Source organism: Trichoplusia ni, chromosome 3 (assembly GCF_003590095.1).
Source record: "Trichoplusia ni isolate ovarian cell line Hi5 chromosome 3, tn1, whole genome shotgun sequence".
NCBI classification, from domain to species: Eukaryota; Metazoa; Arthropoda; class Insecta; order Lepidoptera; family Noctuidae; genus Trichoplusia; species Trichoplusia ni.
Window position 1 is genome coordinate 5,115,104 of NC_039480.1, and position 20,451 is coordinate 5,135,554.

Genomic DNA, 20,451 nt, shown 5'->3' on the forward strand with positions numbered 1-20,451 from the left:
CCGTTGGAGACATTGGTGAAATTGCAGATATGTTTGTAAGGTCTGCAATCATATTTATTAATGATGTCATATGGCAAAAAAACATTTTTTTTTCGAAATGATAAATCACATTTTATATCAAAAGCTCTTCTTATCTGAAACAAGCATTTTATTATTTATTTCTCGTATTTTTAGTCATAATGTTACTTGTGTCTAAAAACAATTGTTACGAAATTGAGTCTTATTCCCTAGTGCTAAGGTCGAAAATAATATAACTTAAAGCTGTATGATTTGTGATATCAACAACGTTATTAATTAGCAAAACGGCAATCACAATATGATTAGGCGTAATAAATAATAGGACTTGTAATAAATCATTCTAGTAATAGAGAATGACTTGTTTTGAGTCATCATTAGATTCATTAGTACTCATGTAAATTTTCCTCTTAATATCTTGTGGCTATTGCATTATAAAATGATTATAATTAATATAAATAGTTAAAAACTAGTAAGATAGGTTATCACTACCATGTAATTGATAATATGTACTTAGGTTAGGTAAGTTAAAAAACCTGTGCACACATGAAAACAAGAGCTACACAAAACTAGTTTAGAGGAAATGTTCATGCTGAAAACAGCGCCCTCTATTAAAGAGTAGCAAGGAACTCACATTGTACTATTAATGTTTTGACTACTCGACACTAGATGGCAGTATCAGTACGTTGCTTTAGTTGTAAAGCCTTTTTTAGGAAACTTATTGTGACATTATATGTAACAAGCTTTTCACCCGCGGCTTCGCCCGCGTCGAGGTCGGTTATATCGCGTATCCAAGAGAACTCTTCAAAAGTCCGGGATAGAAAATATCCTATGTTCTTTCTCAAGGTCAACTCTATCTCTGTACCAAATTTCATTAAAATCAGTTCTGTGGTTTAGACGTGAAAGCGTAACAAACAGACAGACAGACAGAGTTACTTTCGCATTTATAATATTAGTAGGGATTTAAAAAGAATATAATTAAAATAAATAAGCTGCAAAATAAAACCAAAAAAATACGTTTTTAAATCGAAATTACTAATACAATATATGTATACTTTATTGTATATCGGGTTCTTATATGTTAAGAATTAAAACAGCACTTGCTTTTTTAACTCTTTATTAATTTAATCAAACGTACACAGTAATTATATCTAAAAAAATCTACATGAGAATATAATTGTATTAGAGATAAATGACTTAGATTTAAATGAATGAAAAATAGTTTTATATTTTATGATTTAAATACGTTTTACGTTTAGTAACGCTACTTCTTTTAGTACTTAATTTACGTGATAATACTAAAATGCATTGCCCGCCATTTTGGACTTCAGCACGAAAAAGTCAAAATGGCTTCTATTTATACCGTTTGACATTTTTAAATGTTATTTTTAGCAGTTTTGCGTTGTTTTTGTGCTTCTTAATTTAATTGATTTTTAAGAAGCATTTCAATAAATAATTTATTTTATTTTTTTTAGTTTACAATACAGCAGTGACCAATTTAATATGATTATTAATTTTGTGGATAAGTTCGCAAAATTGATCGATCTTCTATTTTAAAACAGTTTTTCTTGTAATTTATAGTCTGTGGCAGATTTTAATACATTTTCTAATTGTTTTTTAACTTTTAAAGACTTAATTACGTTTTGTATTTCAATTAACGGACTATTAGATATTAATATTATTTATGTAGTATTAATTATCTATTCTCAATTCTTACAGAATAAATTATAACCTTAATTTTATTCTAGAATGCATTTAGGAAAACAATTTCTTAATGGCGCCCCACCGTGGGGCACCTCACAAGCGTGGTGATCAATGCTCGTTCTCTGTATGAGAGGCCTGCAGTGGGACAGTTACAGGCTGGTGTTATTAATAATTTATTCGGTAAGTTAGAGTTTTTTAGTAACTTTTTAATTCTAAATATTAAATCTATTTACAACAAGCTTACAATTAATGGACGTATGTTTATTTTTAATATATTTTAATTCTAAGCATTTATTTTTATTTAATTTAAAAGCTAGATGTGATTTTGTACTAAATTTTTAAGTGATAAAATTAAGGAATAAATTCGCAAAAGTATTTTAGCATCTATTTCTTTTTATAGTAAAATTTTATTTTACATATCTCTTTTTAATTGATACTTCTACAAAATTGTGATATTACAACTAGAAATAATATACTTATATTTGGACAATCCGGTTTTATGGGCCCTTTCGAAATGTCACTCAGTTGTAAGTGGTTTTTAAAATGTCATGTTGTTTTCACCACTTTAAGGTTTAACAAGAGACATTTAAGAATTTCTTATGGCTCAGTTAGTAAAGTATTTGAGGTTTTGTGACATCGAAATCGATTGAGATATTCAATATTTTGTTCATTTGTTTCTTCTGAAAAAAATACGCTTTCCCACTATTTTCAATCCTTGTATCGCGGGAGGTTTCATAAATATTCAAGTCACATGCACAAAGACACCCAGACTCAGGACAAGCATTCGTGGATCACACAAATGCTTGTCTGACGTGGGGATCGAACTCGTGACACTTCGCGCACAATGGGTTTTGCTAGTGACCTTATATCACTCGGCTATCCGTGCAAATATTTTATTGTTTTGAGACTTAAACATTTTCATATTGATAAACAATCTATATTCATTATAAAGTGACAAAAAAAACCGGATTCTCCAAAACTATGTAAAGTGACAATCACAAAAATTGGAGAAATTAAAAAGTGATTAATCTTAAATTAATTAGCTAAAATTTTCCTTATGCATGAGACCACGAAGATGGCGACCAGGGATGTCTTGAGAATGTCAGCGTCTGAAAAAAATAAAAATAATTATTTATATATGTATATCTATACTTCTATACTAATATATAAAGCTGAAGAGTTCGTTTGAACGCGCTAATCTCAGGAACTACTGGTACAAATTGAAAAATTCTTGTTGTGTTCAATAGACGCAGAACATCACGCTGCAACTATTAGGAGCGAAGATACAATGGAAAATGTCGCAAAAACGGGGAAAAATATTCATCGACGGCTTCCGTTCAAAAATTCTATTTTATATCTTCTAACCATGCGGACGAAGTCGGGGGCAACAGCTAGTATAATATAAAAGCAATCAATTCCCTGGGTCCCAAATCTGCTATTTCGAATGGCCGATGAATTAATGGAAATTGGATTGAATTGGCACTATTCTTATTATTCAAAGAATTTTTTAACACAATTTTTAAATAAAATGAATTTCCAATTATTGTTTTGTCAAAATGTTTAAGAAAATATTCTTAGTTTCAAATTTAATCCAATTGCCATTGTAAACAGCAAAATCGGGGCTCTGGTCGCTAGTAAACACGGTCAACACAAAAAACGGTCCAGCCATTTCAGAGATTAGTCGGAACAAATATACAGACGTACGTTTAAACAGTATGTACTGTCAGCCTTATGAATATAAGGCACTTTAGGCCACTGCCTAGGGGCACACTATGACCAGGGGCCAAGCACTCCCGATAAAAATGGTAAAAGAAACGGGATTGCGTGGTTGTCGTGGCTTCGAAGTGTAAGGTGACCGGTGCCTGTGTTAATAACTACGGTGGGCATCTAAAACAAAGCTCGATTAATTTTTCGATGAATGGGGGGCCTCCACTCCTTTGTTGCCTCGAGGCCTCTGGGCCCCTAAATACGGCCCTGTTTACTGTTTATATAAGTATAAACCGGTCAGATACTCCAATTTTGTGCATAAAATATTGAAAGTATTTACTATTTTTTTAAATCCATATAGATTGTACAAAATATTAATTAACTTTTACCCAAAAATCTCATCATCTTCAAAACTATACTTACCGCTGCAAGTATGCTCCTTCTCAACGAATCCATTCTCGGCATCGCAGAGGCAGATCTTGTCCTGCGGGGCGTGCACGCGGAGGTGCGCGGGCGCAGTGCCCGTGATGTTCGGTGTGCCGCAGATCAAACCGTCGTTGCATTCGTCGCTGTTCGCGCAGGCGTGGTACAAAGCTGGGTGTGGACAGACAGATAGATAAATATTTATATATATATATATCACACAGTTAAACTTTGCTTATTTTGGGAGTAGATGGCGTTGCGCGAAAGTAAAAAGAAATACTGTAGAATTGGTTGAAATGGTTTATCAAAATATCCTAAACCGTTCTTAGTTTTAAAAGATAAATATACAAAAAAAAAGGATTCAAAATCAAATCTATACTAATATATAAAGCTGAAGAGTTTGATTGTTTGTTTGTTTGAACGCGCTAATCTCAGAAACTACTGGTCCAAATTGAAAAATTCTTTTTGTGTTGAATAGACCATTCATCGAGGAAGGCTTTAGGCTATAAACCATCACGCTGCGACTAATAGGAGCGAAGATACAATGGAAAATAAGAAAAATACAGGGCAGGTATAAATCATAACTTATATCTTCTACCCATGGGGACGAAGTCGCGGGCAACAGCTAAAAAATGGAATTGAGTTTTCTTGGTCAGTCTGTGTATACTGTCATAAATTTTCTCCTCCCGCTTTGGGTTGTTACCAGACTTCTACTGACCGAAATCAGGGTTCCAAGGCAGTTATTTGTTCCCCCTGGGACACACCGAAAATAAGTGTTTCGGTGGTTTTCGTTGGTTTCATTGTAGATCCTGGATGGCTGAATTTCAGCGAAAAAGACAAACGCATTTAGACAATCACGACGGCAATAATAGTCAGACTGGTTGTCAGAATTTCTAACTTCTGACTATCTGTAAGGAAGGTCGAAAATGTCTGAATAACAGCTGGTATTCACAATGTAAGGTGCCCTCTGAAACATGGCGGAACTCGTTATGACAAAAGATAGTCACCCATCTTTGTCAAGCGAAGTTTAACCTTTGATAGATCAAATTGTGCAGTTATAGCTGTCAAGTCAAACCACTTAATCCTTTGTAGGTTATACCACGTAAAACCTCTTTTTAAATAACATTAGTGTTAATTTAAAGTCCCTGATATTAACATTAAAAGAAGGAAAAAAAACCTTGAAAGCTTATCGCGGAGTTATAAACATTCCGTGTAAGTATTTCACTAAAGTTTACGTGTTAAACGTATATTAAAGATGTAAATCAAAATAAGTGGTAAGTAAATGCTCAAAATTAACGAATACTTCTTATAATTATGTGTAGTCGACATGAAAAGCTAAGGATTTGAATAATAAGTGCAAAGTCACGTCCAATTTTTGTTTTGGACTAGTGGTTGCCCGCGGTCGCGCCCCCTGCGAATCGAAATTGATCCCACGGGAACATAAAATTGGGATAAAAAATTTAATATGTGTTAATTCTATGCTAAATAAAAGAGAGTAAATAATTATTTTGTCAGACGAATGGAAATTGGCAGTGCCGGCGTAAGGGCCACTGACACCCCGGGCGAAAATATTGTGGCGCCCACTTGAGGGAAGCAATATCAAGTGTTAATTTTTTGCTGATCCCAAGTAAAATTATATTAAGAATTTCATCTTTCCTTTAGCGTTACGTTTGGCGGTGGAAGTATTCCACCTCTAGCGTAGAGCACAGTTCTGAGGGTTTGCGCCAGGAGAGGCAAGAGACTCCAACTTCAGAACTTCCTTGGCGCCCCCCAGAATTTGTCGCCTTGGGCCATCGCCGCATCACGCCCCCCCCCTAACGCCGGCATTGCAAATTGGATTAAAATTACACTCTTCGTATCCTTATAAGCATTTTCACAACATTGGATTTCCATTAGGCGACCGACTAGTCTCTGTCAAAACAATGAATTTCCAATTATTGTGTAAGGAAAATGCTTATTAGAATACGAATAGTGTCAAATCTAATCCTATTTAAATTCATCCATAGGCCCTTGCAAATAGCGGAATTGGGGTCCCTGATATCTTCAAGAATGACGGCAATTAGTCAGGAAAAACAGACAAAGAATCATCAAATATAAAACTGCTACACAATGTTCAAAAGTAAATCGTGATTGTATACTATTATGAAAATCTCAACTTTTATTAAGGGTTAAAAAGTGTGAGTAAGTAGTAAAATATTTTATGTTTCTCGCTGATGAAGTTAGATAAAACCTTATTGGATCAATTAGAAGGAAAGTTGTTGTCACGGCATTGTAACGGGATAATTAAAACGATATTTTTTTAAGTAATTAAGCGGTTTTTCAGTTATTTTCGTATAGGTTTTCTCTGGTTATGGATAAGACATAGGTTCTATGGCATATTTTGTGTAATTTAAAGTCATAGTCAAATACTTTATTTCAATTAGAGCAGTGTAAGGCACTTTAAGTAGCACAGAGAGCCATGGAGAACGCTATGCTAGGCATCAAACTCCAAGACCGAGTCCGTAATGTGGATATCCGAAAACGAACCAAAGTTCGAGACGTCGCTGACACAATAACGAGGCTGAAGTGGAGCTGGGCAGGCCACTTGGCCAGACGAAGTGATGGCAGGTGGACTAAGGCGGTGACAGAATGGTGGACAAGACAAGGCAAAAGAAGCGTCGGTCGTCCGGGAGCAAGATGGGTCGATGACATTATAAAGGTCTCGGGTCGAGTCTGGATGAGGCTAGCACAGGACCGTAGAAATTGGCACGAAAATGGGGAGGCCTATGCCCAGCAGTGGGAGGATAAAGGCTGTGGATGATGATGATGATGAAGGCACTTTTGAATATCAAACATTTTATGTAAACAATATTTAAGTCTATTGACAGCCAGTCAGTCTATTATTGAAGCTTCCGCTCGTTCGGAAGGTTAAGATTGAAGTTTTAATATTTTAGTCTTTAGTCGGTCAATTCATGTTCATTGAGATCGTGGGGCCGCGGTACGCCTTTAATAATATAATGATACAATAGCAATAATAACATTATTCTATATCACTCACAACGCCATCTAGTCTCAAACCTGCTTGAGCTTGTATTATGAGTACTAGACATCTGATCTACTACAAGAACACAAAAGTAATGAACAGTGAATTAATTTTTCACCTTACGCCGATGTGAACGTAGCGAAATGGCCAAGCCACATATTTTGACTAAGGTGTAGAGTTTGTGAAGTTAGGCCTTGTAGAGTTAGGGCGTGTAGTGTTAGATGTTACATGAGATCTGATAACAGTGACAGTGCGAATCATATGAGCTCGTCTTGGCAACATTTTACATGAAAATTATTTGGTGGGATAAATATTTCTAAATACATACATAATATAGACAAATTACACCCAGACCTGACAGAGATCGTGCTCATAAAAATATTTATCCAGGATGGGAATCGAAACCCACGACCTTCGGTATAGCAGTGAAGGTCACTAACCACTAGACCAACATTCCCAGTCTGAAAATCATCGCTTCCTCAGTGCTTTTGCTGTGAGAGAAGAAACAGAGCAACACACTCTCCAGCAGCACGCTGCCTTTCCGTTTACAATATTATTATAGAAAATATAACCATCTTCCGTGTTTCGGAAGGCACGTTAAATTGTGGGTCCCGGCTGTTATTCCTACATCCTTGACAGTCGTTACAGGTAGTCAGAAGCTTGAAATTCTGACAACTAGTCTAACCAAGGGGTATCGTATTGCCCAGGCAACTGGGTTGAGGAGGCCAGATAGGCAGTCGCTCCTTGTAAAACACTGGTACTTAGCTGAATCCGGTTAGACTGGAAGCCGACCCCAACATAATTGGGAAAAGGATATTCCGATGATGATGATCCATCTACCATCCTTACCTTTCGTCTGGGAGTCGCACTGCCCATTAACTGGAGGCTGGTTGTCACCACAGAGGCAGCGAGTGGTGGGGTCATAGTGGGTGCGGACGCAGGAGCTGCTGCTGATGCCGGCGCACTCCGCCTGGCGCGTGCACGGTCGAGCTGGAATTTGTATGTACGTTAGCAGGGGTTGTTGCGGAGGTAAATGATGTTTGAGGACTGTTTCACTGAACCTCCTTTTAGGAGTGAGTTTCAATTTGTTAGTGGAGTTGGTCCTTCTTAATGGAATGTTTGGAAGTTGGTTTCGATTCGTTATTAGGGTCGATGCATTGGTAAATGATTTTTGGGGGACTGTTGATTGTTTCTTCTGTTTGAAATGTTTGGGAGTTTTAATTCTTCTTTGAATGCGAAAGAGTTGGGTGGGCTTTTAATGTTGTTATTTTAAGAAAGAGAGAAGTATATGGTAATTGCTTAAATGTTGAAGAACTGTTGAATGTTGGGGGCTTGGGGGGATATTTTTGTTTGTCTCTGAAAAAAGCCTTTGAAGATGTTGAGAGGTACGAGAAACTACGCGGTACGCTTTTATTAAGAGCTGTGGGATTGACAAACGGAAAAGGTTATTCAGGGGATTTCATATGTGATGGAAGAGCAGGAATTTGTCGTTTCATTGATATTTAGAGAGATCGTGAGCTACTTTTATATTTTCTCAAAGAAGATTTGAGAGATGTTGGAGATCCTGTGTTTCGAAACTTTTCTTTTCTAGCTAGATAGAGTTTTAAGAATCGCTGAAGAGCCAAGATGTTGGCAAATGCTGGCTAAGAGATTGTTATATTACACCGTTTCTTAAACTAGATTGGAAAATTGGGGAAGTAGTGAATAATCGTTAGTTTGATGTGCTCTATCTTTTCATAATCAGAGAGAGAAGAGCGATGGCTAGTAAATGAATGCTACCCAAGGCCCATAGGTCTAACTCAATACGAGCGATTCGGTGATATTGAGTTGACGACCATAATCAGCTGATTTAAACGGAACTAAGGGTTAGTAGACAACTTTTCTACTGCTAAATTTGTCTAACTATGATGATGAAACTAAAAGCTTGTCCCCAACCGAAATACTTCAACCCCTTTTGACCTACTGAGCGTGCAAACATACAAGTACCTACATTACCTAAACATTAGAAACATAACCCTCCTTTTATGCATAATCGGTTAAAAGCTACATAAATCGAACATTCTACCTAACAACATAATAAACTACATACTAAAACTACCTAAAGTAATAACTCACACAACTGACACCAACATTTGTTACAAACATTGGCCAAACAGTTGGCCAAAGTGTTGGGCAACGGTTGCGTGTTAAGATATGCAAATAACTACGGTTTACGTGAATATATGATAGCTTGTGTAAAGGTTAGGGCGGTGGCCATAAAATTGTTGGGACAGAATCCTTGAGTAAAAATAGGCCGGTTGCTGCGGAAGGTTATGCGAAGAAGAGGCCTTTTTGTGGATAGTACAGGGTTATTTGGCAAAAAAGCCTGTATTATGTAGATCATGAAAAACTACGTTTGTTTTATGTACTGTATATTAATATCTTAACTCATAAATAATTCCTTTTGTGCTCTGTATTTTAAGATCTAAATACATGAAATCGCAATTGCTATGATTGCAATAAATAGTTTAACATTATATTAAGATAACGATACCAGTGAATGAAAATCGAATAAATCTAAACAAAATTATAGATTGCCTATTATCTTCTGACACCAATTTGAAATCTGCAAGGTGTACAATTCAATTATTTTATTGTCTGCTACAAAAATACCACTATACCTAAAGGCAAAAGCAGGAAAAACTAGAGTAGGTATAATTACTGTGATTTTTTACTAGCTACTTTTAGATTTTAATTTCTAAGTAAGTCACCGAAAGTATAAAAGTTCACCAGTAAGTATTATATAAGCTAAAAATATAATATTAAATTAAAATACTAGCACAAAATACTACTGTAATTATTTTAAAAAAAGCTTTGTTAACAGGAAAATGTCCTTAAATATCCGAAACCCATGGTCACCCTACACTTAATGACGTTATGGAAAGCGAAGGCTTTTTTTGCTGTAAAAGGACTTAATGTAAGTCGGTAACGTATTTTGTTGGTCATTTATAATAAAATAATATTAGTGGGATATTTATAAACGGGGAAAACTCAAGTGGAGGTCAGGGGACAAGAAATAAATGTTGAGCGCAACTGGATTTATTAATGTAACGTTTTTTAAAAGGGGTGCTAGAGATGCGAACTGGTTAATTGTAATTTTGGGATACGATGTTTCGGATAAAGGAAGTTATGAATATTTGGTTAATTTTCGGTTAGAGGTTCGGATATATCCGATAAGAAACTAGTTGTGTTTCGTGTTTCGGGATTATCGAAAACCTTTATTTATTTTCAGTCACCGCACCGTAAAATAATATTTGTTTCTGATACTGAAACGCTATTTAGTTTTACCATACATTTTTTCCTGAAAATATTACGTAGTCATCAATAGACATACCTTATAATGTAATATAGGACTATAGGTATGTATATAAATAAATGTAATAATAAATAAATGCGGACAACATCACATACATTGTTCTGAACCCAAAGTAAGTTGCCAAAGCACTTGTGTTATGGATTTCAGATACAAAGAAGGTACCACAAACACCCAGACCCGAGACAATGTAGAAATGTGAATTTTTACATTGACCCGACCGGGGATCGAACCCGGGACCTCAGAGCTAGCGACACCTCGAAACCGATGCGTACGCCACTCGACCACGGAGGTCGTATATGTTTACAAGAATTTTTAAAGACCAAGAATAACTTTCGTCGTAAATAATTAAATATGGACTCAATACTAAGAATTCTACCAACCACCTATTTTCCGTAGTGAAACTATTTAAAACAAGCAAAAATCAACTTAAAACTAACATTCTAAAGTCCACTTTCAAACAACCACCGACATACAAATTCCTATTAAAATTACAAACTATATACGGTAGCAAGAAACAAGAACAAGTTTATCTTGACCTCGCAACACACCTTATTAGCTTACGGTCAAAGATCAAGATAAACTGGTGATTGCTACGTGTAAATCTAAACCGCTTCCGAAAGCGATAGAGCGCCATCTGTTTTCGAGTAGCGGGAACTAGGTTGCATAAATTATCATGGCGGCTTTGTAATAGATCGGGGTTGTGTTGTGTTGCGTAATAACGTTTGGAAACTAGAGCAACAAAAGATTTTCAGTGAAATATAAGCTTTCGTTCTCTGGAACTAACTTAAGAACAAAATTTGTGAAGAATATATTGATCTTGCTTGTAGGTAAAAGATTATGATAATAGAAGAAGAAAAAATGAATTTTCTGCCATTTTTTTTTTCTCTTTCGTTCGCGAGCATTATTAATAGGTGGTAAGTCTTCTGAAAATGGCAGTAAAAAATCTCTAAGAAAGCTACCAACACAGAAATAGACTAATACACAAACATCTTCTTATTGAAGTTTAGTTTCAAATGTTATTGGATGGTATAAATATTTTCCACATGCTTGGAAACTCTTTTTCACATATTCGCTTCATTTTTACAAATTACGACGTTACGAAAAAAATAACCTGTCAGCCCATAACGTTGCTAACGTGAAGATATTTTAATAGCAACGGCATGTACAATCACGCTTGGACAATAAAACTTTATTGTAATAGAATGTATTCAAATAGTTACACGACGAAAATATTTCATAGGAATTCTGTTTTTGGGGGAAGGGAAGGTTTTATACTTTTAATGAAACTGTTTAATAACATAGGTTGTAAAATATGAGCATTGATCACCACGCTTGTGATCTGCCCCACGTTGGGCGCCATTACTGAAGCTTTTAATAAAACCAGCCTGTAACTGTCACTGCAGCTATCGAGTAGGTAGTATTCAAGTTTAAGACATACTTTATAGGCTAAAGCTTTATATGGCCAACCTATTTATGTCCCAGCGCTGGGCAAAGGCCTCTTAGAATATAAAAAGGGATAGAGTATTGATAATCACGCTTGGAGTATAGAAAGACATTCAATTATTGCAGAGACATTCAACAATTTCCAATTATATTGTATTTTAAGCATTTTGGAATAATTCACTTAGCCTGAACGTAGGATAAGAGAATGCAGTCGGGAAATCTAATTTTTGCACAATCTTTAATTTGAAAGCAGTTGAAACTTTTTCAAACTATGATAATAAAACTTAAGAACTATTTTAACCAATGAAACCCTGGTAATTTAAATAAAGAATATTTAACACTGCAGTATAACGAAGGTCAGCCACGGCTGTATAAAAATACGTTAGCTAAAAAATAAACTACTTATTGTCTATGCTATAATTTTCTTTTTACTTTTAAACAATGCGTCGTAATTTACGTTAACTTGCTACTGTTTTAAATTATATATATCTGCATAATTGGGAGCAATTTAAAATGGTGTTTGCATTTAAATGTGTTTTTTCTTTTATTTGTTTTTCAAGTCACCACTGACATTTCAAGAAAAAACTTACGCGACTGCGGATTTAAAAGTGAGGTTATGAGTTTGGTATGTGTTTTCTTTCGTATACATTAATTTATAATTTTCGATTTAGAAATTCATTGATCAAAGCGATTCAGCGTCGTAATGCGGCACCCAGCCTTGTGGGCACACCAGCAGCCGTTAATCATTTTATCAAAATGTTTAAATTTCTTAATTATTCTTCAGACACCACTGACAAACGGTGAAGGAAAACATTATGAGCCAAACTGACTTCTAAATATTGGCATCTGTATTTTGATATTAACTATCGTGAGAATGATTCATTATTAAACGATGCAACGGTTTACTCATGCGTATTTATCGGTCTAGGTAAGGACTCCGGTTGGGTCCGAAACTAGTCGTGCTACCCCGTTAAATACGCGTGAGTAAATCGTTACATCATTTAATAAATGGCATTTGTATTCATCCGCAGTAAGCTAGCCTGGTGATCAATGCTCAATCCGTTTCTATGGGACAAAATTAGAGTTCTACACAAGCCATATCGCAACCCAGTTTTATAAAAGAAAAAAAACAGAATAATCATAAACCTATCCTTCCAATTCAAACAAAAATGATCAGAACGACTGATAACGAGAATTTATTGCCAACTTCAAAAGCATAGACACAAAGAATTTATGACAGCTGTCAATAAAAATGATAGCTATCGTTTTGTCTATGGTTTTCGATATTGTCTTCGCTTTTGTGACCTTCCGTGACTTTGCTAATATATTGCGTAGTTTTTTGACCTTTCAAGGTCTGTTTTTATAGACGTATGTATTTGCCATAGTATAAGTAATATTTGAATATTTTTGTAACCCTTTTTATTCTTTTGTTTTCTCGACAATAACCTATTTATAAGTATATTATAGACTTGTTTTATACTGTCTGTCGTTTTGTTACGATTGTAATAAAATTGACGATTGTCTATGGGTTGTGTAACTTGTGTTTAAAGCTACTAGATAAAGGGTTTTATGTACTTTTGTATCAAAATTACATATTTTCACGACAGCAATAAAACTATTATTATTCAAAGTACTCGGTTAGCTTGTTGTCATCAGAATTCTGATAACCAGTCTTGATATTGACTAGAAAGGATAATTATATGATATATTGAGTTAGACCCAAAATAAAATAGTTAAAATTAGAGATGCGCCGAATAGTGGTTTCACCGAATAACCGAATGCCGAATACTATTCGGTTTAAAGTTTACCGAACCGAATATTCGGCCGAACTATTCGGTTCAAAATTTTATTACAATTTTTTTATTTTAATTTATTAGTAAACAGGTTTCAACATGTCCTTAGTTGCCACCCGCAAGATCAAATATAAAAAAAAAAGATATTTTTTAAGTTTTAACTTAGGTTAGTTTCAGAAATTAATTTTACTAGCTTTTCGCCCACGGCTTCGCCCGCGTCGATGTCGGTTATACCGCGTTTGCAAGAGAACTCTTCAAAAATCCGGGATAAAAACTATCCTATGTTCTTTCCCAAGGTCAACCTTATATCTGTACCAAATTTCATTAAAAGCAGTTCGGTGGTTTAGACGTGAAAGCGTAACAGACGGACAGACAGAGTTACTTTCGCATTTATAATATTATAGTAGGGATTATTATCTTGTTCTATGGTTGAAATATTTTGTTTGGAGGTCTAAAAGTATAATTTATGATTAAAGACTGATTAAAGCGTTTTTAAAATTAAAATAAATATTGACTAGAAAGTTGTAAGTAATGTGTTGTTGTTTAAAAAATAAATATGTTGATTTTTGGATAAAAATAAACACTGAGTTAAAGTATTTTTGAATTCAACAATATTTTTATAGTATTCCGTAGACTTATAACAGAATAAGTTATATCTTTTAGTTCTACATCGGGTAATGTGGCGGAAAAAAAAAGAACCGAATATATTCGGCACCAAACCGAATAATTCGGCCGAATACGAATAGTGAAAAAATTGCCGAATACGCCGAATACCGAATACCGAATAGTTATTCGGCGCATCTCTAGTTAAAATCATTCACTTTGGAATTAGGTCCCACGGTGGGCGCCATTAAAGCTCTTAGTGGCGCTCCACCGTGGGGCAGTTCATAAGCGTGTTTATCAATGTTCGTTTACTGTTCGAGAGGCCTGCAGTGGGACAGATTCAATCTCATTATTTTTAACTATTTCTAAAGCAAGCTTAAGCAACTTAAACTTGTTTCCGATGAAAACTTAGGTTAAACTTGATACAAGAACTATGTAAGCAACCACGGCTACCTAATTTAACAGGACCCTATCAACCTATCCATAACAAATCCACCATACTCTGTTCAAAACACATTTAAATGACGCATAAATGATGAAAACACAAATTATATGCAATACCAATATAAATATACAGTCTTAATTCAATACAAAATGACAATAACGCAAGCAATCAATTGTTTCAATAACTTAATTGATATAAGTAGGTAGGTACTTTCATTTAGTTAAAAATGGTAGGTATTTAAAAAGTTAAACAATCTTGGTGTTTTTTCACTAAAACAGTTTAAAAATAACACGACAAAAAACCAAAGTTACAAACAAACAATTCAAATATATGTAGAACTAAAATGTATATCTATCAGTCATTTATTTATTTAATATGTGTTTGTAAAAAGACACGAAAATCGTTCAACTTTTCTTGTGTACCAAAAGGAGTCATAAACTTATAAAAGACTTTTTACTTACGGTCAAATTACATACCTAGTTCAATAAAGAAAAAAAAACATGCAATATTATAAAAAATGAAAGGAAAATATAATAATATTTTAGTTTTTCAACGTGAATATTAGAACTAGTCTTTTCAAAAGTGCATTCATGCCTATCTAGCGTGCTAAATATGATTTAATAATGATACATTCACAAAAATATATTATATACATTTATATTTTAATTTGAACTGATTTTAAAGTTTTAAATTACAGAAATAATAATTACTGAAACTTGTTGGAGACATCGTAAGTGATAAAAATAAGTTATTTGCTTTTTCAATAAAAAAATCTGTACTTTTTTCTCAATATAGGACAACGGAAGTTGAGTGTAAAGCAATATCATTTTTAATATAAGCTTAACTTTTTTTTATCTAAAGTGAATTCTTTTGCATTTATTATAAATACGTACAAGCAGGTTTCAACCTCAATTCATATATATACACTTTCTACAAATTTCAGCTTTCAAAAATATACAAAATCAGTTCAAATTAATGATTACTTACTGAAAGGCGGAGCTGGTGTTGGCGTATTAGTTTTCCCGAAGGTTGTCAAAGCCTCCGTTGAATCTCCGATCATCCATCCAGTGATTAAGAAATACAAAATGGCCGCGGACGTTTGACAGCCGAAAAAGTTCGATGCGCGCCAAATGTTATGCATTTTTAATTCTTGACGTTTACTTTTGGCGGGACTTAAACTTTGAGGTTATATTTTATTTTTGTTAGTTTTTTGTGATCGTATTTTAATTTTATAAGACCTTGGTAAATAAAGATTTATTAGTCAGAAAAATTATAATTAGTTTTTTGCTTTTGTTTAAATAATATTCTCTATATTTATTATGTCTTCATTTACTAATAAGTTAAGTAAATATAAACATTTTGATTATTTCTATCATCAACTTTCTAGACTTTTAAAATTCGATACCAGAATTTAGAAAACGTTGTCTTTTTAGTTCATTTTTTTACTAAGTGCCAATTACAATAACATTTGCATTTGATTGTGAATCTAATCTAATTTAATTTGTACTTTTTACTTCAAAATACTTTTGTTTCCAATACTTACCATAAATACGCTTATTATTCATATCGTTTATCATAGTTTTCATGGTTATGTTACGTAAAAAAATTGTAAGTTATTATATTGTTTAGATAATTTTGTATTATCTATACTAATATATAAAGCTGAAGAGTTTGTTTGTTTGAACGCGCTAATCTCAGAAACGACTGGTCCAAATTGTAAAATTCTTTTTGTGTTGAATAGACCATTCATCGAGGAAGGCTTTAGGCTATAAACCATTAGGCTGCGACTAATAGGAGCGAAGATACAATGGAAAATGTGAAAAAAACAGGGCGAATATAAATCATAACTTATATCTTCTACTCACGGGGACGAAGTCGCGGACAACAGCTAGTGTAAAAGATATCGAGACATATATTAAGTGGTTATTTTGCCTCAATTTTCAGATTACCGTGAAGTTTTGTGTAAGTACCCATTTAATTAAGTAGAGTATATTATGTATGTCATTGAAATTTAAATCTTGATTTTTTTTCTTGATTTGTAAGTTTTTTGTATGCATTTTCATTAGTTTCCGGGTGTAGTTTTCTTCTTTTGTACATCCATTAAAATTATGTACAATCCAGTTAGAGTACCTTAATTTATTTAATATGTTTCAAACATGAAACTCGGTTTCTGCTAATTCTGATTCAAAAGCCAAATATTAGCTTGATTAGAGCTAAACAGCGCTTATTTGAAAAAAAAAACTTTGAAATATTTTTTTCTTAATTTTATGGCAATTGGTAAAATGTTTAACTTGTAAAAATTATTATGAAAACTACTGCGCCATTTATGTTTTAGAAAGCATGTATTCAGAAACTGAGTTTTAATATAACTAAACTTAAAACATCGAAAAAGCAATCTCATCCCATGCGTTATATGCCTTGTATGTGTTTGTATGGAAGCTTTGTATGAAAACTGTACACAGTAAAATGTATGAAAGCTCCTCGTATGAAATATTTGTAAGTCTTACCCGGTGGTGTGGTAGTACTGGCTGGCTTGGGTGGGTCAGTATTGGCCTTTCCGAACGATGAAATGCCAAAACCGTTGGAACACTTAACATTCAGCATTGCAACGATAACAATTGGTATTAAAGCGGCTATCTCTCGCTTGCCCCTCATTTTTATCACTTTAATAAATTAAAAACTCCTTTCTAAAAAGTTTGGTGTTCAAACAAAAAGTTTGTAGTTGTTTGTCGTCTGTGGGATTGCAAATGGCGGATTTTAGCGCCAATTTCGCTGTCAGAGTACGTACCTAACCGTGAAAAGCAGTGTTTTTGTTTTGCAAACTGCTAAATTGTTTTCTTATGTTTAAAAAACTCAGTGATGGTATTTTCTAGTGTATATTATATTTCTCATTATTACAATCCTTTTTTTCATTTCTGTTTGTAATAAGAGGTCATGTGTTTTGCTAATTTGCTTTTTTTTTGTATAAATAAAGTGTGTAATACAGAAAAGAGTGTTTTCTATGCCGTCATTAATAAACTTATATAATGAGACAGTTTTTCGCTTCGTATATTTAGTGTATGCTACAAATTCAGAAAATAAAATAAAATTAATCATTAAAACCAACAAATCTAAGACAGTTACTTACAATCTAAACTTAAATTCAAAATATAAAGAAATAAAATCGCATTATATACAAGCAACATATTTACACAACAATTTACTAATTTAAAAAAAGGTTAGTTTATACTATGTAATAACGTCACATTAAAAAGTTACTAAAGTAAATAAAGTTTTAGAAAAAAAGGTCCCATTATATATAATCGCTTACCCGACGGCGGCGTTGGCGACGGAGATTTTAAAGGTGAATCAGTTTTAATAACGCCAAAAACAGGGCTAAAAGCTCCGAAACACAGTCCAATCGTCCAGAAAGAAACAAAAATTGGCAGAAAACCGAGTTTCCCGAGCCACATTTTACAGAAAACAACAAGTCTGGAACGTTAAATCGTTAATTTTGAATGTGATTTTTGACAATTATGTACAGTATATTGTGTTTTTAACGTTATTTGATGATTCTGAAGCAGGTTTTGAATAAAACTTGCTTGGTGTTGTGAAAACGCCTGTGCTGGGGTAAACATATTTTATATAATGGGACAGATAATATCCTCTTTTCACCTGCAACTTGTAAAAACAATTTAATGTGCTGAACACACGTGTACAAGTGTCTTTTCGTCTATAGTTTTTTTTTGTCAAACAGTGATTTTGTGTACTATTTTGTTTTTGTGTGCGTACCTGTGTCCCATTATATAAAAGAATATTTACCAGGAGGTGCTGTTGGGGCTGGTGACGGTGGTTTCGTGTTTGAGACGCCGAATGTACTGAGGGCCTCGGAGGAGTACCCCGCCAAGGAGGCCAAGACGAGAGGCAGAATGAGAGCCGCCACTTGCTTCCGATACATCTCAAAAATACCAAACATTTCTGCTTTTTTACGCCTATTTACGAAGTATCGCGAACGTGTATTTACGTTCTATTTCCTTGTCTATGGTTTGATGTTTTGACACGAGTTGTTTTTTTTTGTGAATATGCGTCAAATGTTTTTTTTTTGTTATCTGTTCCCACTGTCTTTTTTTAGCTTTTTAATACGCTGGATTGGACGTAATAGAAATAAACGCCGGGCACTTTGTAGGGCCCAGACAATTTTACATCGCATTAGACTTGAATACGAAAAAAATACTTCAAATGTATATGAATGACATTCCGTTTCGACAAGTGACGTGACTATGACTTGTCAGTTCAATACATTTGAGTGATTCGTCAATGTTAGCGCGAGGAGTAATGTAACTTCTCTGTAGGCTCTAAATTCTCACTGAGTTTGAAATCACCTTAAAGTTGAGCTGCCATTTTGTTTTTAATTTTCAGCCCAGCGTATTATAAAGCTTTATCAGTGACTAGTAGTAATTGAAAATAATTAGGTAAGTATGTGTGTCAATTGAAAATAGTTGATATAATCTGTGACTGTTTCAAGTATTGAAATTGCTAAATATTTGCAATTAATTTAGTACGTAAGTAAATAATTTGGCGCATTTTCATAAAGATGCAATTCTTTTTATAATGTCGATTGTTATTAATTAAATATGAAATTTCATTAATATTAATAAGTCCATACGTTAAACGGTTAATTATCAATCGAAATTATAAAAAAAAAACGTTAATATTATTATTCTGACAGTTGTTACTTTGTTAGATTGGATATGTTAGCGCGGTGGGGGCCGGGGAAAATCAAAATCAAAATCCATTTTTCAAAATAGGCTACAAAGTAGTACTTATTGAATGTCAAAGTTACACAGACAGCTCCCGGTATCACCCACCCTTCAGGGCGAGTTGAATACGTCTTGCAATCCCGGTAAATACGTTGTTGGTATTTAATGATAGTTTTAATCACTTACTAGGTGTTTAAAAGAACGAAATTGGGCCAGAAAAGAGACACAAAAAAGTTAACAAAATAGTCAAGTCAGTATAAAAGTTAATGATTGATTTAACTAATAAATTCGATTGAAAGAACCGGATATATAATAAGCAAAGCATAAACTACGATGTACTTGTTTTTGGTTTCGCTAAAACCATGGACTTTTTATTAAAACGGTTTGATAGTCTCGCGGGTAAAAATAGCACAAACATTATGACTTGCTATACTTGGCCAAAGAGGTATATAATTACGAAAATAGAGCTCTATGGTCGATTATAACCTCTTTACAACAATGGCGGCTATAGAATACATTAGCTGTCAGAATAATAAATGGTTGTGAGTAGAAATGTGAACGATGGTGATATTTATATTAATACCGACTTCAAAATGACCTGTTTCTTGAAATATAAGATTTAGAATTGAATTAGTGCCTTTCTAGTCAAATTTACAATTTGTGTGACATACAAATTGTTAATTTGACAGCAAAACCAAAAGATGTTGATGTTACGTTTTGTAATATTTGAATTACCGATGCGTAGTTTTAATTTAATTAAATTTGTTTGGGTACCTGTTTTTAATAAATTAAAATTACTTAGTAATTCATGAATTAGAGAAACATTGAACAAATTATAACCAACGAAGTATAAGGCGATGAATCATTTTTTGACAGATGCAAATATTTTGAAGTCGATATTTGCTATACTTACATTATAAAGTTAAAACTAACACTACAGTGTATTAATAATATAAATACACCTAAACAAATATGGCCGACTACTAAAACGTCACTCGTCACGTCAAACGTCAAACCGCCATTTTCTTTCATTTTAAAGCCATAAATTCCATAAAATGACATTTCAGCGCATCTCAAAACTAAGTGGCATTTTAGTATTCAGGAATATATTAGTAGCAGCCATATTAGAAAATGACGCGAAAATGTAATTCTTATCTGTCAGGTCTTTCTCGTTGTTAAGCGTATAATAAATAGACAGATAG

The 20,451-nt window shown here is 33.8% G+C and overlaps 1 protein-coding gene across 2 annotated transcripts; it reads right to left on the minus strand.

Moving 5' to 3' along the window:
• Positions 1 to 2,746: 2,746 nt before the first annotated feature.
• LOC113509015 lies at positions 2,747 to 18,827 on the minus strand. 2 transcript variants are annotated; one of them, XM_026892250.1, is made up of 4 exons: positions 18,312 to 18,827; positions 7,721 to 7,861; positions 3,850 to 4,020; positions 2,747 to 2,828 (listed from the first exon to the last, which is right to left on the minus strand). In XM_026892250.1, exons 1-4 carry the CDS (start codon positions 18,463 to 18,465, stop codon positions 2,755 to 2,757), a joined length of 540 nt encoding a protein of 179 aa, XP_026748051.1. In that variant the 5' UTR covers positions 18,466 to 18,827; the 3' UTR covers positions 2,747 to 2,754. The 2 variants fall into 2 exon arrangements, with proteins under 2 accessions (XP_026748051.1, XP_026748052.1); XM_026892251.1 differs by lacking the exon at positions 18,312 to 18,827 and adding an exon at positions 17,018 to 17,543.
• Between the last annotated feature and the right edge of the window lie 1,624 nt (positions 18,828 to 20,451).

What these genes read in the sequence shown, in the direction of transcription:
- LOC113509015 (XM_026892250.1), bottom strand. Translation starts at nt 18,465, where the DNA reads ATGTTTGGTATTTTTGAGATGTATCGGAAGCAAGTGGCGGCTCTCATT. An exon ending in AGCCCCAACAGCACCTCCTG is followed by an intron (nt 7,862 to 18,311) that starts GTAAATATTCTT and finishes TACAAATTCCAG; the next exon opens with CTCGACCGTGCACGCGCCAG. An exon ending in GTGCGACTCCCAGACGAAAG is followed by an intron (nt 4,021 to 7,720) that starts GTAAGGATGGTA and finishes GTCCACACCCAG; the next exon opens with CTTTGTACCACGCCTGCGCG.